Genomic DNA, 18,908 nt, shown 5'->3' with positions numbered 1-18,908 from the left:
CACGGACCGGAGAAGCTGCGCCGCACCAGGCTGGCGCCTCCTGCGTGCCCTTGACGGCAGGCGACCCTTCCAGCCCCGGCTGGTGACGCGGGCGCCCCCTAAATTCCAGAGGTCGCCCCCTCCCGGGCGCCCTGGCCGCGGCCCCTAGGATCCCGAGGACCCCCGGCGGGGGCGGTGCGGGAGCGGCAGCGGGTCTGCGCGCCCGCCGGGCCCGGGCCGCGCGGGGGGAGTGAGCGGTTCTGGCTGCGCGCCCAGCCCCGCGCCCCCTGGCTCTGCGCCAGGCCCGCGGGCGTGCGCCCGGCGCGCAGCACTGCAGCGCTGGTCATATGAGCAGAAATGATGAGAAAAGCACTTTTTAATCTTTTCGCACTTGCTCTGCCCGCTCAAACAGTTGCAGGATGTCGATGACAGACTTGCTCAACGCTGAGGACATCAAGAAGGCAGTGGGGGCCTTTACCGGTGAGCAGCGCGCTCCCCTCCCCAGCCCTCTCCCCGGATCCGCTACCCTGGCCCCAGCACCCCGCGGGTCGCGCGGCTGACCAGTCCTCCGGAGCGTTCCTCTGCCCAAGCATCCGGCGGGGCGCTGGCAGGACGGAGCAGGGGGCTCCTCGGCATTTCCCAAACTCCTCCGGAGCGGGACTTGGCGCGGGGAGCGGGTGGGGAGGCCCCGTGCTCTGCCCGACAGCGGAAACTTGTCGGGGCCAAAGGCCGGGTGGCCGCGCTGTGAGGACTCGGGGTCTCGGACAAAGGGCAAAGACCGGGGTCCAAAGCGGGACCCCCAGGTCCTTGTGGGCGCTTGATACTTCCCCTTTAAGGCACTTGGAGGGGTGCGGGTGCGCACATCTCCTCTCTAAACAGCCCCTTTCGGAGACCCCCGTTCAGAACGGGACTCTTCTCAGCTGTCGGTGGTTGGCTCCCCTGCAGTCCAAGCCCCTCTCTAGGGCTCAGAGCACCCCCCCCACCACCACCACCACCACCGACCATCGAGCGAACGAATGCGGTGACCTTCCCACAGCTGGCATTCTGCTCTGCCCAATTCTGCGGGAGCATCCTCAGCTTGCAACTTCCAGCCTCGGTAGACGGCCCAGGGAGGGGAGCGGGCAGACTAACCTCTCTGAGCTGCCCTGGACTTGAGCGCTTAGCTGCCTACCTGCTTCCTCCCTTCCCTCACCTAGGTGGGGAAACTGAGGCTGGGAGCAGACCAGAAATTTGCCCAAGGTCACTTAGCACAGCAGAAGGGGGATTAGAGCTAAGGTCAGCTCCAGGTCTTGGTCCCCCTCCTTAGTGTCAGAGGTGGACGGAGGAACGGTCCTTCCCTCAGCTCAAGGCTGAGGGGAGAACATGACTCTCAACAGGACCCCTCCCTGCCACACACCTATATTATTCTAACATTGTACCCTTTCCGGGTGTTCCTGAAAGGGAGCTCAGCACACAGAAAATTGGGGAGGGGGCCTCCCATTTCCTCTCTGCTTGGCATCCCCTCCTCAGGGTATGAGGCTACCCTCCCAGGGTGCTGGGATAACCCACCCACAACTCCTTGACCCAGCTTGCTCCCTCTGAGAAGAAACTTAAGTGGGAATTCTGGGGAGCCTTCCAACATTCCCCCAACTCCCACCGGAATTGATACCTGTGGCAAAGCCAGGGTTCCTGGGTCCTCCCCCTCCTCCTCCCACTATATGACCTTGAGAGAAACTTGTCTTCCCTGTGTCGGTCTATTTTCTGGCATTACTATCTATGTGGCCCAGAAAAAAGGTCGATCGCCCCCCAACATGCACACCCCATGTTCACACCACTTCCAATTCCCCTGCCCACCCCCAACACCCCAAAGCCTTCATGGAACCCAGGAAGCTCCTCTGCCTTCAAAGGCTGCCCTGTTCTCAGTGAAGGGTACAGCGGAGAGTGGGGGCAAGTCTACCTCTTCTACCTCTAGCTGTGTGACCTTGGCCCAAGCACTGTCTGCTGGTCTGGGCTCCTTCAACCCTCCCATAGAGGCACCCCCCACCCCCCAGCACTGGCACAGGGGGCTCAATCAACAAATGCTTTGACACCCCGTTCTCCTGCCCCTCCCTACTGCCCCGTCTTTGTCCTCATTTTAACCCACTCCTCTCCACCCCGCCCCCACAGCTGTCGACTCCTTCGACCACAAAAAGTTCTTCCAAATGGTCGGCCTGAAGAAAAAGAGCCCGGATGACGTAAAGAAGGTGTTCCACATCCTGGATAAAGACAAGAGCGGCTTCATCGAGGAGGATGAGCTGGGGTAAACTGAGGCCTAGAAGGGCTGCCCAGCCTGAGAGGGAGTGGGGGTTGGGACTCTTGCTTCCGAGTGCCCATCAGATCTGGCCCTCTCTCTGCACCACTGGCAGAAAACAGCTGTGCCTCACCCGGTTGCTTCCGGAAGAATAAAATCGGCAGCAGAAAGTGCAACTAACTAGGTTAAATTATAGCCACTTAATATTGCTAATGGGATGATGCTACTAAATAATTAAATACACACAAAGAGGCAGGTTTTCTGGATGCCTAACGCCATGTGCAAGACAGGGAGCACTAGCTTGAGTATTTATTTCATTGATTTGTCATTTATCTCAAAGGCACCATCCATCATCCTGCAGACACCCCCCCCCAGCCCGACTTCTGTACCAGTGCAGCTTAAGCATTGTCTGGACAGGTGGGGGATGCAGAACCAACTTTGGGGGTCAGGAGTTCTGGGAGCAAAGCGGAGGAGGGGAAGATTACGACTAGGAAAATGCACCTGGCTCATGTCTGCCCACCCAGCTGTGCCTTAAGTTACCCTCTGGCCAAGATGGCCTTGAATTTCGTCCTAAAGAGAAGGGGGAGGGTGTGGAGAGAGACCTTTCCATAGGGACTTCCCTATCCATCCAGTCTCTCCCCAAACCATCTCACAAGGGTACCCTTTGTCTAGAACCTTCTCCTTCTACCTACACACACACACACACACACACACACACACACACACACACAGGCTGACTTCTACTTGTCCTCCAGGCATCACTTTCTCCAGGAAGCCTCCCTAGCTTTTCCTCTCACTCCAGGTGGGCTGGATGCATCCTCTGAGCACCCTTCTCTGTTTCCATCATTGCATCCATCACCCTGTGTGGTCTCTCTCTGAGTACTCGACTGCCTCCTCATTTTTTCGGGTGGCTTCCTTCTCTGTGCCCCCGGTTTCCAGCACGGCCCCGGTGCAGAGAAGACACTTCTGCGTTTGTCGGGTTGCCTGAATAAATAAACAAATGCAGGTGCCCTGCCTGGAGTGAGGTCGACCTTTTGCTGAGGACAGCCCGTCCCTCCCCTGCACACCCACCCGTGAAAACACAGCCACAGCCCCGGCTGCCCGGCTCAGCACAGCTGTGTGCAGGCCCGCTGCCTGCCGCCTCCCCCAGTCGCCCACTGCAGCTGCGCAGGTGCCGGCCCACCATCGGGACGCTGTTCCTGCAAGATGACCTCCACCTGACTCCCTCCCTGGCTTTTCTCCCCAGGTTCATCCTGAAGAGCTTCTCCCCAGATGCCAGAGACCTGTCGATGAAAGAAACCAAGACGCTGATGGCTGCTGGAGACAAGGATGGGGACGGCAAGATTGGGGTCGATGGTGAGTAGCCATGACCTGGGGCCAGAGCACATCGTGGATCTTGGGATGTTTGGATGCTAAAAGCTTGGAGCTATCTCTGTCACCTGAGAGGGAGAGGAGGGGTCCCCCACTCCCCAGGATTAGAAGGAAAAGGCAATGCATTAGGTCTGAGAGCTCTATCACATAAGCCAGGCACACACACAAAACACCTGGGACATTTTGTTTTTCTAAATTTGAACAACCCAAAAGGAATAGACTCTCTTTTCCTCCCTACTGTGTAGGGAATCAAGGAGAATTTGGGATTTTCCCTGAACTTTGCCTGTTCTTTTGCCTGGGTTCCGGTCCCAGCTCTGCCCACATTGGCTGTGTAACCTTGGGCCATTTCTGTCCTTCTCTGGGCCTCAGTCTCCCAACCGTAACCTGAGGAGATGAGGCCAACTGATCCCCAAGGACCCTGGGGGCTCTCATGTTCTCAAATTCCAGGGATGGAAATTCCTTATCTTCTATCCTCCTTAGCATCTTGTCCTGGTATCCTGTAACTTCAGGTTTCAAAAGCCTGTTTGGGCTTCACCCAAATATACCCTTCCCGCATTGTAGGAGAGCCAGGAAAAACAGCCAGCCAGCAATCAGCTGGGAATCAGGAAAAGAAATATCTGGCCCTGACTTGCTTTTCAAGCTTTGCTGTCAGAACAGGTGAGGGGATGGTGGCCAGTCCACCATCCCACATCCTTCTCCATTCGGAACTAACATTCACAGAACACACCCCAGCAGCATTATCTTTCTTAGCATCCCAACAGCCTTGAGAGTGACCTCGGTTTTGCAGATGGGCAAACTGAGGCTGGGGAGCTTAGCCCGTTCAAAGAGCTAGGGCATAAGTGGGCGAGCAGGGATTTAGAATAGCTCTTTCCAGTAAGCTGTGTCGCACCTCGTGATGGTCCTTCCCATCAACCTAAGAGAAAACTGTGCAGGTGCTTGGCCTCTGGGCTCAAATCCCTACCACCTTCTGGCTGTGTGACTTTGGGCAACTCAAGTAACTACTCTGGGCTTCAGTTTTCTCATCTCTGAACTGAGGATAATGATAGCTCTTATCTCATGGGATTGTCATGAGGATTAGATGTGTTAATGTGTAAAGGGTTTAGAATAGTGCCTGGCACAGAGTCAGCACTGTATATGATATGTGTCTGTCACCTAAATTTTTAAAAAACAGGGACTAGGTTGTCTTCACCCTTTTATATCCAGTATGTACCCCACACCTGCCCCAAAGCAGGCACTTAATAAACATCTGTTGCCCGAGTGTAAAGACCAGCCCCCCCAAGCTCTGCTTCCTCTCTGCGCTTCCCCAGCTATGACCTTGGCCCCGGCGCCTCTCTACACCCAGTTCCCGTGCCCGCCAAATGAGGTGCACAGTTTAATCCTAAGACCTGCTTGGGCTCATTGTGAAAATTAAGTGGCTATTGACACAAAATTGCTCTGGGAAAGTTAAAAGGATTCTGAATGTGGGTGTAGTTTATTAAAGTTTTATGCCCGAGACCAAAACGGAGAAACTTGAGCAAGGTCAGATGCAGCGAGTCGCCTGGCCTTCCAGTGCCAGCTATGTCTCCTGTGGCTGCGAGGGGGGGGAGGTGATTTTAAAGGAGCTGGAGCGGAAAATGCTGGAGAGAAGTGGGTGGCTGGTCTTGGCGGTTCCGGTGAGTGGTGAGTGGCACATCTCCCAACAGCCCCTCCTCACCAATCCACTGAGACACCTCCACCCCGGACCAGGGTTCCTCCTAGGACCCCATCCCAAACCTCCAGACCTGCCTCCCATTTTCATTTGCAGCCAGTATGCCACAGCTGGGAAGCAAGCCGGAGGCAGGGTCTGCATGGTTGGCTGCTCACAAGCAACCTCACGATAAAGAAAAACCAGGCCAGATCCTAGGCTGCTTCCCTTCCTCCCTCCCTGCCCATCTCCTATCTTAAAGAGCTAACTCAACTCTTCCAACAGATCCAACAGACGTTTATTGAGTAGCAAGCCTGTGCCAGGCCGTCAGGGAGGTAAAGATGAATTCAACCCTACTCCCAGAGGCACTGTTTCCTGGCTGGGTGCCCGAGAGCAGCGGCTCAGCAACCCTGAGCCCCAGTTGCTCATCGGTAAACTGGGCATGACAACATATGGCCCACTGGCATCCCTGAGGATTCCATGACCCGATGCATGTTGAGCGCAGCGCCCAGCACATTGCAAGTACTCGGCCAACAGCGGCTATGATCCTGTTTCTATTCTAGCAGCAAGTTGCTTACAGTTCTATGTATATGTACACAAAGGAATGGCAATACCAAGAAGGTGTGGAGGAGGGGGAGAGGTGTGGAGAGGGAGAGACCGTGGTGTGTAGGCATATGGGAGGCTGGGGACAGGAAGCCACTGGCCGGAGTAGGGAGTGGGGGTGTTCCTGGGGGAGTGTGGGGCAAGGCATGGGTTTCAGCAAAGGCACAAGGCTGGGAGGTTTAGGGATGTCTAGAAAGGGACAAGAAGGTTGTTTCGCTGGGGGTGGGAAGAGAGAGAGAATTGTTAGCAGGGTGGTAACGTGTGTCGAAGCCTGCCCAAGCGGTCACCTACGACAGAGGACGGAGGGGCAGATGGAGAAAGAGCAGTGCTAGAGCCCGAGGTACACTGGATGCACACCCAGGTCTGTCTGCTGGCGCAGTTCTAGCTCAGGATGACCTGGTGCAAGGTCTGGGGGTCAGCGCAGAACAAAACAGAGTGGGGCAGGAGAAGAAGTGGGGGGCAGTGAGATCAGATCCCCTGAGTCAGCGGGACCGCACACAGTGCACTTTTGAGGATGGAAGATACAGATGCTTCCCCTCCCCATCTCCACCCCAAACACGGTACTTTTTCTGGAGGGTGCCAGGAAGGATGGGGGTGATGATGCCCAATAGGTATTGAGATGGGAGGCAGAAGACTTTGCAGGCCCCCGGGAAGTTCTGTTTTAGGCAATCTGCTTGCCTGCCTGTTTCCTCTAAAGGCAAAAGGTTCTGAGCCCTGCCCATCAGCAGGAGGATGCTTTCAACTTGTGGTGGGACCTGAGCCAAGTCACAGAACCCCCTCTGACCTTCAGGTGCCTGATCTTTACAATCAGGAGTCAGATCACTAGCCCATCACTGGGGTCCCTGCCAGGCCCGGGACTCCATGGATGCCCCAGTGAATAAACCTCTAGGCAGAGGACCAGCTGAGCCCTTGCCACCTCGAATAATGATAGCAGTAACATCTAACTTCACGGAGTACTCACTGTGTGTCAGGTACTGTGCTTAGTATTTTACTCCCCTAATCTTCCTAGCTGTCTCTGAGGTAGATACTATTACTGTTCTCATTTTATAGACAAGGACACTGAGGCTAGGAGAGGCTAGGGGTTTGCCTAAACTTCATGTCTCAGAAGATGCAAGGTCAGGATCGGAGTTCACGTCTGCTGGATCCAAAGCACATGCCCGGTGCTGCATGCTCTGTTCATTCATGGAGTTCAGTGAGCATCTACCCTAAGATGATTTTATTTACTGACTTACTGCTTGCTTCTCTCTCCCCCACTGTGATCCAGATCCACAAAAGCAAGAACTTTGTTTTGTTCCGTTCTGACCCCACCACCTAGAATAGGGCCTGGCACACAGTAGGGGCACAAGGAAAGTTTGATGAATGAATGAATGAATGAATGAATGGCCAGCTCTGGGGACGCAGTGTTGAGGAAGAGTGGTATGTAGGGAGAGGTCTGCAGGCAAAGGCTGGAGACCTGTGTGGGCTGGGGGCTTGCATGCAGCAGGTGCTGGGAGATTCTAGAAGCAGGACTACCTTCATCTCCCACCGTTTGCCCTCTCAAGGTGAGTGATGCTTACCAGGTCCTTGAGGACCCCAGATTGAAGGGAGGGGATAGAAAGAGTTCAAATAATAACCCTTTGCATTCCCATCTCTGGGGCAACTACTTCCAGGAAGCTCAGACTTTTATAGATGTGGTCGATTGATTCTCGAAGTCCACCCTTGAGAGGCTGGTGCAGAGCTGGTAAAGGAGAGTTTTAAGGCAAAAAAGGAGAGAGAAGCTGGACAGAGGTGGAAGGCAGCCCCAGCCATAGTCTCAAAACCCAGGCACAAATAGTAGGCAAGCCTGCTAAGTGACAGGCTCCTTCTCAAGTGTCTGCCCTTCCCATTGGTGGGTCTCAAACTGGAGCCAACATCAGAATCACTGGTGGGCTTTTCACAACACAGATGGCTGTGCCCGAACCCCAGAGTTTCTGATTCCTTAGGTCTGGAGTGGGGCCCAAGTGTTCACATTTCCACCAAGTTCCCCGGTGGGGCTGATGCCCCAGGGACCATACTCTGAGAACTTACTACAATAATCCTAGAAGGTAGGTGCCATCACTCTTCCCCTTCTACAAATGAGGACAACAAGGCACTGAGGGGTTAAGTGTCCAGGGTCACTCAGTCACAGAGCCAGGAAGGAGGCTCAGAGGTCCAGCCAGGGCCCCCCCACACACCCCCCTGCCTCTCACACAGATGTGTCCCCAGCCCGGGCTCTCCACTTGCAATGCCTGCCCATGTGGAACGTGCAGGCTGACAGGACTAGCGGCTACCACCCGTGGGGCACGTCCTGTGTGCCGGGCACTGCACTTCGGCCTTAGCTCTGAGAGCTCGTGCAGCCCGCACGACAGCTCCACGAGATACACCCTCACTGTACAGACCCGCAACCTGACACTCCGGGAAGTGGGGCCCAGGATCACCCAGGATCAACAGGCCGCTCCAAACCCTGACACTCTGACTCCAGATATCCCACTGCTCCCCACCGTGCCATGGACAAGATCTGCACGCCCTGTATACACACGCGCACACGCACGCACACACTCCGTCTCACACTCCTCACATACTTTCTCTCACATTCTGTCTCACACACAATCTCACACATACACTCTCTCTCACACTGTCTCACACATACTCTCTCTCACACTCTGTCTCACACACAATCACACATACACACTCACTCTCACTGTCTCACACACAATCTCACACATACACACTCTCTCACACATACACTCTCTCACACACTCGTCTCACACACACATACACACTCTCACACATACACTCTCTCACATACACTCTCTCACACTGTCTCACACACACTGTCTCACACTCTTTCACACACTCTCTCACACACACACTCTCCACATACTCTCTCACTGTCTCACAATCTCACACATACACACTCACACATACACACTCTCTCACACATACACACTCTCTCACACTCTGTCTCACACACACTCTCACACATACACACTCTCACTCTCTCACACATACACACTCTCTCACACACTGTCTCACACATACACACTCTCTCACACACACTCTCTCACACTCTGTCTCACGCACTCTCTCACACATACTCTCTCACACACACTGTCTCACACTCTCTCACACATACACACTCTCTCACACTCACTCTCACACATACACACTCACACACAACCTCTCATACACACTCTCATACACACTCACACACACTCTCATACACACTCTCTCACACACACCCACACTCTCCCTCTCATACACACACACTCTCTCTCTCTCTCTCTCTCACACACACACACACACAGAGAAGATCCTTGTTATGGGTTCCCTGAAACCTGATTCCAGTGATGGGTCCTGTTTCCAAGGCTTCCAGCCTATTCCAGCCCAAGAGCCTGTGGTTTGCTTTTTGCTTCTCATGCTAAAAAATTTAGTCATGATTATCGCTGAACCACTGTGGTCTGCTCCAATCACGTGCCTCGAGGCATTTGCCTTTTCTGCTTCCTTCTGGTGAAATCTGTTCTCTTTTATCCTTAAGCAGCCCATTTAACATGGTAGGCGGGTGGGAGTGAGGGAGTAAGCCCTTGGGCCCAAACACCTGAAGTCAGGCTGAAAACCCAACCCACAGAATGTGGTGGTGTGGACAGCCAAGCCCCTTTCTCTCCCCGGGCAACCACCTCCTCATCCCAAAGTGGGAACAAAAATGCCCACCTCAAAGGGTTGTTGCTTGCATGAAGTGAGTGTTCTGGAAATGATTCCTTTCCTCCTACTTGATATGTGTGCTTTCTCTCGGAAGCCGCCTCAAAACCCTTGTGGAATACCAGTCCTCGAAGGAAGGGAAATGGGGTCGAAGATGGGAGGACAGTGACAGGGACCGCAGGAGAGGTCATCCAGCCCTCCAGCCCCTGTGGGATTTGGTTTCCGGGGAAGGCAGGATGAGCACATCAAGGCCAGCCGCAGTCCTGGTGGCGGAGCCCTAAGGTGTACGGCGTTTTGTCCCATCTCCCTGCATCTTCACACGGGCCCCATAAGGTCGGGGAGACAGAGTCTGTGATCCCCACTGAGAACTGTGGCAACTGAGGCCCGGTGGGCTCTGTGCCAGAGTCACACAGAAATCCTTGGCGGAAGGGAACCCGTGTCTCCTGACTCCGCCACCCCCTCCATGGGGCTTCATGGAGACATTCGGGTTATAAATGGTTTCTGGGCTTAGCGAGATGCTGACTTTCATTCGCAAGTGGACAGACGCTCCCTAACTCCGGCCTTGTGCGGAGCTAGATATGATGGAGCAAAGGGAGAGGAAGCAGCACTCCTTATGGAGTTGCCCTCCTGTGAGGAGGAGCAGTGGGGAAGGCAGAAAGACATCCCCTCTCCATCGATCCCTCTCCTGCTTCTGTGGGTCAGGGCGTGAGTTGGAACCCCAGCCTCTAAGAGAGAAAGAGAGGCACCCCACGTGAGCCACACCTGAGTTAGAATCTTCATGGCTGAGTGACTCGCAGCCTCAGTTTCCCTGTTGGTAAAACGGGGACAAGAGAATCAGCGCAGATGGAATGGATGACACCCAGGGCAGCGCCTGGCACAGAGTGAGCCCCCAGGACTGTTTACGCCGCTCCTCGTGGCCGTCTGGCTTGACGCCAAATAACCCTGCCTCCTGTTCTCTGGAGTGGGAAAGTGATCCCTGTTTGCAATACCAATTTATAAGAAACCCAGCCCAGGAGCTATTTAGAGGCGAGGTGATAAACCAGGAGGCCAGTGCCTCCATCCTGGTCCTCACGATAGATGGAAGGGAAGACGTGTCCAAGCGCTGACTCAATGTCTGTCTCAGTTTCACTTGGGGCTGTCAGCATGTGCTGGTTCACCTGTCAATAGCTTCTAAATTTGTCCAATCCCCACGGCACTGGGACTGGGACAGACCTAATTAGGCTAATTTCAGCTTCCTGTGGGAAGGGGAGGACTGAGCCCTCCCATCCTCTGACCCTCTCCACCGCACCCCAGGGGCCCCTTCAAGAGCTAGGGCAGGAATCTGGGTCCCTCCAAAGGAACACCGTCCCTCGCATCTCCACAGTGAAACTTGATTTAGATGCGATCCCTCTGTGTGCCGGGCACCCCTGTGCCAGGCGCTTCTCATCCAGTTACCTCCTGTGGTCCTCACCAGAGTCCTATCCCCATTTGACAGACGTGGAAGCTGAGGGTCAGAGGCTGAGTTTCCACAGATGGGCACGCTGGAGGTGGGATCCTAACTCGATGGGATAGATGGTGCTGGAAACTTGGGGCAGGTCAGCTGCCTGCTCTTTAGGCCACCCTCCCCGGCCCTCTGCAGCTCACATCCTCCCTGTCTTTGTCTCAGGACTTTTGTGGACATTTCGAAGCTCCAACCTATGTCAGATGGAGAGGAGCTCCAAGGGCGGGGGAAACTAACACTTACAGACCAGGCGTCTTTCTGCATTTGCTCATTTGGCCTTCCCAACAGCCGAGCAAGCAGACATTATCACGCCCCCTTTACAAACGAGAGTAAAGTGGGGAGCGAAGCCCACCCAGCCAGGAAGCGAAGGAACAAGAATCAGACCCCGCTCCAGGTGCCAGGCAGGGGGACAGGAAACAACCCCCATGCCAGATAGTAAATGTTATGGTGCCGTTTGCCAGGCCTTCACTCGCTCTGTGCCAGGCAGCGACCGGGCACTTCACAGGCTTCGTTTCCGGTAGCTGGAGCTGTAGAGGCAGCTTGATAACAAGAGCTACCAAATGCTGAGTGCTGCCTATGTATCAGGCCAGGCGCAAGAGCTTTAGTGGGGCTTCCTCTGAACAAGCCAAAGAGCTCCATTTTACAGATGGGAAAACTGAGGCATGGTGAGGTGAAGTATTTCTAGTCCAATGTCATGGAAGCAAAAATGGGAGTTGGGAGCTGACTCCCAGAGCCCTTGCTCCAAGCACGGTGGGAGAGTTGGCAAGGCATCTTCTAGACCTGACATTGCACAGAGGAGAAAAGCAAGACCTGGAGGGGTGAGCAGGAGGCAGAACCAAGGTCAGAACCCCCTCCCCCCTCCCCGTTCCCCATCCCAGCATCCTACCGCCAAATCAGTTGACCTAGACTTTGCAGGACTTTGTATGTTTGCTCATTGGTTTTTCTTTAAGGAGAAACCTGAACATTTTAGAGGAGACTTTTTTTGTTTTTTTTGATAAGAGGGCTGTTTGTTAATTGGCTGATTGCTAAGAGCTCTGCCCTGAGGCACACACGAAAGGTCCAGAAGAGGTGACCCCTGCCCTCAATTTGTCTACAAAATGCCCTGCTCCAGCTTCTGGGAGGATAAAATTAGAATGCAGCGTTCTCTGCAAAAAACCAGGGCACGCGGCCTTTGTTACGTCCGGGCTGCTTCAGAGTAGATCCCCAGGTAGGCAGAGGGGTCTGTTTCCAGAGGCTTTTGAAAACCCCATGGGTCCAAGGCACCTCCCAGTCAGGCTCCAAAATGCCTGACCTTCCACCCTGGGAGCATCTCTTGGTTGGCATTCCCTGGTCCCCTTCATGCTGACCGCAGCAAATGCCATCTAGTGTGAAGGTGGTAAACTGGCTCTTTGCTGATGAGCAGCCCAAGGACCCGTGATTTCTAGGGTGAGGGTTAGGGAGGTCAGGAAACTGTAAGGACCAACTTTCCCTCCTGACAGTCTCTCCGTGAGATGGCTTTGGCAGACAGACTCGCTTCTCCTTTATCCCAGCACAGAGCAAACTCTGTGCCCAAAGACAGGATACATCGGCCCTGGGCAGTTTTCCAGATTAAATGGCGGGTTGAGAGTCCCTGCTTGCTCCCGATCTGGGATGCTGGCCCAATCAGGAATGGCCTCTCCACACTCATGCAGGGGGTGCGCCTGAGACCACTGGCCAAATCTTTTCTCTGCCTCTTGTTTTCTGCATGACCTGACCCTTCACCTCTCCAGGCCTCTGTTTCTCCATCTACAAAATGGGAATCACCCCACTGACCACCCAATGTGAGAATTATATGAGGCATATTGGAATTTGTTGAACCCCATGGAAGACTCATGAGCCAGCCATCCATCCATCCATCCGTCTGTCCATCCACCCATTTGCATTTGTTTATTAGCGCCTGCTGTTGCCAAGTTCTACTCTATTGCTAGAAGAGCGGTGGACAAGTCAGGGCTCCCTGCCCTCCTGGGGTTTACATTCTAGGAGGGGGAGACCCACAGAAAGAAGTAAGTCCATAAATAAGCTCATTTCAGAGAGTGCTAAGTAGCACGAAGTAAATAAAACAGGGCTAATATGACAGAGTCATGGGGGTGGCGATATTTGAGCTGGTTCGTGGGTCACTCTACACCTAGGTCAAAGGAGGTCGGAAAGCTCCGGGGTAGAGAAGGGAGCCTAAAAGCAGGAGCTTGACTCACGTCTGCTGTGTGATCTTGGGCAAGCTACTTAACTCTTGGGCCTCAGTTTCCCCATCTGTAAAATGCAGACAAAAGCATCTCTCCCGTGGAGGAGTAGTGAGAATTTAATGGCATTCAACAAATAAGCATTCTTAAATTCTATAAAAATGGACAGTATTTGGCATTCAACAAATAAGGATTCTTAAATTCTATAAAAATGGACAGTATTGATCGGAGACATCTCAGAAGAACCACCTGCCTCATGGAGGTGCCGTAGGGTCACAGGAGCTCCTGGCTAAGGGAGCAGACACTTTGACCCCGGCCCCTGGGAGGGGTTTTTGGAGTATTTGTGTTTGGGCTCCATCCCTGCCCCTCGCTGTTACCACTCAGCCTGTGGCCCCGTGGGTGTTCAGGACCAGCTGGAGGACCCTCTCTCTCTCCCACCTCGAGTCGATACCTAGGCCCCCACATCCAGGTCACTTGCCTTTCCTGCCCTCGGGGACAGCCTGGGGACAAGAGAAGGTGCTGTCCACTTCCCAGCTCACACCCCAGGAAGAGGAGGAGCCCGGGGACGTGTCCCTCCACCTGGCAGGGATCCCACCCGTTATTCCCATGGTGGGAGCCTGTGTTTGGCTTGGTTGATCTTACTTTTTTTGCTTTTTTATTTGGAAATAACGCTCACTTTACAGAAGAACTGCAACAATAGCATGGCGGGTTCTGTGCACCCCACACACAGTGTCCCCCAGGGCTAACATTTCATGTGACCGCAGCACAGGATGAATACTAAGAGCTCGCATGGGATTGGGGGGTGGGGGGGACACATGTGCTTCAAACCAAGTCTGGGGAGGACAGTGCTCACCTCAAGGAGCCCCGGTCCTTTTGGCGGCCTTTCTGAGGCCACTTCACGTTCCGTTTTCACTGGTCTCTCCCAAGGAATTGGTCCTGCCCCTCCCTTCACGGCCCTGACAGACACCCGGACCCTCACCCAGAGATGCGCATTTCCTAGCAAACACGCCAGGCGGGGCCTGGACCCCTAACTCTCAATCCCTTCTAAATGCAATGAGGACTTACCTGGGGCCCCACACTCTCTGGCAGGCTGGGGACACAGCATCTCAGACGCATCGTGGCAGAGGGTGGCAAAGTCCTTCTTGTCCTCTCTGGTCTCCTGGAGAGAAAATCAACAGGGCAGACATTCCCTGGGCCCCCTTTACTCCAAAAAAGGTCTCAGAAGACCTGGCTGCTGAGCAGTAGCCCCTGTGACTGCCACAGCAAGGATCCCGCCATTGGGAGGATGCGGGGAACAGGGACAGAGGAGCTGGGGGGGGGGCGGGGGAGCCGAGGACCTCCTGTGCACCAGCATCTCCCTTCTGACTATCTCCCGACTCAAGAAGCAGCGCTCAGAGAGGCCAGGGGCGTTGTCTGAGGTCACACAGCCCATAAGCAGCAGAGCAGGCCTCTTGCGGCACTCGCCCTATCACGCAAGACACTAGCCCAGCATGGCTACTGGGTCCTTCCCAAATCCACCCCCTTGTTTCCTGCCTTCTGAGCCTGCCCCGTGAAAAGCCACTGCCTGTGATCTCTTCCCCACCAACTGCTTTCTCCTGTGGGAATCCTGCACCTTCTCACAGGACTCTATCAGAAGCCACCTTCCCTCTGAAATTTTGCTGATACCTTAAATAGAGGGCACCCCTTCTCCCTGTGACAGCGAAGTCTCTGGGCCCTCCATCCAGTCACAAACACACGTGGCCCCTCAGTGTCACGCTTGGAGGCAGGTGGTGGGATGGGGCAGGAAAGAAGGGGAGTGGGCTCTCTCCAGAGAGAGATGTTCTTGTTCCAGTTGGCGGGGGGGGAAATAAATAATGAATAAGCAAGACCATACTCAAAAGTATTTCGAGAGTGGTAAGTGCTGTGAATAGAATAAAAATGGTGACAGCAAAGAGGATCACAGTAGGGGAGGGTCACTACTGTCACGAGTGATCAGAGAAGGACCCAGGAGGAGCGACGTCTGAGCTGGGACCCAGTAAGTGAGAAGAAGGTAGCCGTGGGAAGTCTGAGAACACACCAGGCAGAGAGGACGACAGGTGCAAAGAGCCTGAGGTGGGAATGTACTCAGCATGCTTGAGATTCAGACAAAAGGCCAGTAGCACGGAGCCTGTCCTGCCAAGTACTGTTTCTTCCCTGACTAGGCCAGAAGCTCCCTCAGGGCAGGGATCATCTTCGGCTCCCCTTGTCTCCGCTTACCTAGTTGGGGCCATCCCTTTGTTCATTTAGTTGGAGCTGGATTCAGTAGAGGGACACTGGATCTCCACCTAGTGCTGACACCAATCTCTGACATCAATTAATATTCAGCGAAGTGGGGCAGGTGAATGCTCCTGGGGTGGGAGGGGCCGGTGAGCCCACCATGGACTTGAAGGCAAGCCCTGTGGAGAGACGAGGACCCCAGGGCTTGAGGCCCAGCTGAGCCCCTTATGACCCCGGGGGCTCTGAAAAGTCACTTCTCCTCTCTGGGGCTCAGTTTCCCCTTCTGTAAAATGGGACTAGCTCCCAGTTTCCTGAGTGATGGTCAGGATTCAATGAGAAGCTGTGTGAGACAGGGCCCAGCTCATTCTGAGCACCTGCACACCCTCACCTGTCTGACCTGCATGGAGATGTCACCTGCTCAGGTCTCCTCCAGAGTCTTGCTCAGCCCCCTGAGGAGAAAGAGCACACAGTGGCTCTTGAACCAGGTTGCTCGCCGGAATCACCTTTGAACAACTAAAAGAACTCCTCCCTTAGCCCAGGCCTCCTAAATCAGAAATCCTAGGGCGAGGGCCTGGCAATCTGTGTCTTCTAGGATTCTGCTGGTGATCCTGGTGGGAAGCTGGGGAACAACTAGACAAGGAGCTGAGGAAGAGTTTCGGGTCCCAAGAGGCTCAGACAGATCTGGGTCTGAGCCCTGGCTTTGCTCATTACTAGCTGTGTGACCTTGTAAAGATTGCTGGACTCTGAGCCTCAGCTTCCTCATCTGTAGAATGGGAATAATGATAATGTGCACATCATAGGACCATTGTCAGAACCAGACAAGATCTAGAATATCAAGTCCTTAGGATAGCTGCTGGAATGTGATAAACATTCAGATGATTGCTGCTATGATCGTTGTAGTTATTATTAGGAATTTGCAGGTGGCAATGACGTCATCAAGCAAAAGAGATGGCAGGCTCATTAAGAGAACATTTATCTGGATGAGCACTGAGTAGTATATGGAAGTAGTACATGGAATCACTATATTGTACACCTAAAGTGAATATAACACTGTATGTTCACTACATTGGAATTAAAATGTTTAAAAAGTAAAACAAAAAGGAGAGATAGTAGGCTCACCGTTTCTCACTCATTCATTCATTCCCACACTCACTCATTCCATCACTCTAGGTCTGCAGCCGATGGGAGAACCAACAGCAAGCCCCGTGTGGGGCCCAGCAGCCAGGCCATGGCCAGTCCTCCCACACTGTTCACCTCTGACTCACCTCTCTGTCTTCTTTTGCAGAATTCTCCTCTCTGGTGGCCGAAAGCTAAGAGGCTCTGACTGCCCCTGGTGTTCCTCCCCTCTGCCCCTCTTCCACCCAATCTCAGCCCCTCTTGCTGCCCTCCTGCATTTCTGTTCAGTGTGTTTATGTTATTTTTTACTCCCCCTGTCCCCTGTGGCCCTCAAATGACATAATTCTTCTGAAAAATGCTGGAGAAATAATAAAGGCTGTACCAATCGGATTCTGCTGCTCGGGAGGCCCTGGGCCTGGTGGGGCGAGGAACCTGCCTTGGCTTTCCAGACACACCTGTGCAGGGATGGAGTAGGATTTAGACTGAAAAGATAGGATGGGAGGGAAATTTACTGAGCCCTCCTCTGCCTGTGGTCCTGAGAATGGTACTTTGCATGGGTTGCCCATTAATTCTTGAAACCACCCATAAGGTAGGTGATGAAACTCCCATTTTACAGATGCAGAAACTAAGTCTTAGAGAGGTAAGTGACGTGTGTAAGCCCACACAGCTAGGACTTGTGGATGGATGGATGGATGGATGTAAACCCATGAAGACTCTTTGTTACAAATAAGAGAAACCCAACACAGTAACTTAAGCAAAAAAGGGAGAAAAAACAAAGATTTGGTTATGCCTGAATAGTCCAGGGGTAGGTCTTCAGGAACAGCTGGATCAAGTGGTATCATCAGAATTAAGTCCTTCTTCCCCCATCTCTGACTGTGTTCTTTTGTGCTGGATTCATTATCAGGCTCTCCCTCATGATGGCAAGATTCCTCCAGCAGCTCAATGTCAGTAAAAAAAGAGCTTCTCTCTCCCAATCACTCCATCAGAAGACCCCAAATTCAGTTCCATTAATACCAGTAACTAATGTTTATTGTGCACTTCCTTTGTGCTGAACCCGTTGCATGATTCCATCTGGACCACAACCTCACGAGTGAGGACTATCACTGTCTCCTTTGTACAGAAGAAGAAACATAGGCACAGGGAAGTTCTGTGTTTGCCCCAAACTGCACTCTCAGTAAGTAGTGGAGCCAGGGTCCCCAATCCTGGCAGTCACCTCCGGAGCCTGCGTCCCTCCCTGAACCAGTCCTCGTGACCCGAAGGCTGGGGGCCCTGTTTGGCACATTCCGGATGGCACCCATCTGTGAAGACAGGTGGGGTCAGGCGCACAGAAAGCTCAGGGTCTGACAGCTGGGGAGAGGTGTCCCAGCGGAAATCAGGAGTGGGGACGGAGGCTGGGTGGACACAAGGCAGCATTCCTGCAGGATGCCTTCTGCTCTTTCCCACGACAGCCTTGGAGAGGGAACTGGTGCGTGTTCTCATCTCTCATGTCAGGTTTCCAGACCCCTTACCCAGCGGTGCTTCCTGACTCTTCCCCTGTCGTCTTGGGCAGGGCTATCAGGGAAGGCCCTCACTGAGGGTAAGGCCGGGGCAGGCAGCCCCATCCGGGTTTAGGCTGAGGAGCAGGGATGGACAAGCCACCTCCCTACAGCCAGGCAGAGTCAGCTGACTCAGGCTCAGGAGGGGACTCGGGACCAGAACTAGGAAGTGGGTCAAAGCAGCAAGCTCCAAAAGACCGCCCTGCCAGGGGCTCGACCAGGTGTGCTCCAAAGGGGCAGGTGGGCCCAACGTGGGAGCTGAGGGTGGGGTAAGATGAAGAGGGGCCGTATGCCGGGCCCGTGTGTCATGCAGGAGGAGGGGCTGGGCTGGGGAGCTGCAGTGTCTCCCCAGAAACCAGAGCAGGGCCCTGCAAGGACAGGCAGGTCAGGAACAGCGCCGCCCACCACGGCCCACTGGCCTGAGGTGGCTTTCAGCGCTTCTCACCCCACACCCGAATGACAGCCCGCACATCACAATTCAGACTCGGGGCAGCACGTGGCCCAGCAGCTAAGCACGTCTGAAAGCAGGGCTGTTCGACCTCTTAGGGGACACAGGACATTGGCTCCAGGTCCCTCCATTTGGAAAGGATTTGTCTGGGGTGTGGGCAGGACAAGGAGGAAATGCTTCCATGAATGGAGGGCACCTTTCGGGGGGTGGGGAGTACAGCGGTATTGTGGCGGGGGGGTGTGATGACCGGTGACACCACACCGGCCATCAGTCACCAAGCCTCCTCTTGCCTCCTACTACACAGCTCTTGATTCCCTC

At 54.1% G+C, this 18,908-nt stretch overlaps 1 protein-coding gene across 2 annotated transcripts in view; it reads left to right on the top strand.

Moving 5' to 3' along the window:
* Positions 1 to 16,997, top strand: part of PVALB (parvalbumin) — a 19,007-nt gene extending 2,010 nt beyond the window's left edge. For both annotated transcript variants that reach the window (XM_081822397.1, XM_081822396.1), the window contains exons 2-5: positions 392 to 459; positions 2,125 to 2,257; positions 3,495 to 3,604; positions 16,777 to 16,997. In XM_081822397.1, coding sequence (XP_081678523.1) covers positions 399 to 459; positions 2,125 to 2,257; positions 3,495 to 3,604; positions 16,777 to 16,805 — 333 coding nt within the window. In that variant the 5' untranslated portion in view covers positions 392 to 398 and the 3' untranslated portion in view covers positions 16,806 to 16,997. The remainder of the gene's footprint in view (positions 1 to 391; positions 460 to 2,124; positions 2,258 to 3,494; positions 3,605 to 16,776) is intronic.
* The last annotated feature ends 1,911 nt before the right edge of the window (positions 16,998 to 18,908 follow it).

Source organism: Leptonychotes weddellii, chromosome 5, assembly GCF_054177405.1.
Source record: "Leptonychotes weddellii isolate Sample4059 chromosome 5, ASM5417740v2, whole genome shotgun sequence".
Lineage (NCBI taxonomy): Eukaryota > Metazoa > Chordata > Mammalia > Carnivora > Phocidae > Leptonychotes > Leptonychotes weddellii.
Note: the sequence above shows the minus strand (reverse complement) of the source record. Positions and strands in the feature narration are given on the sequence as shown.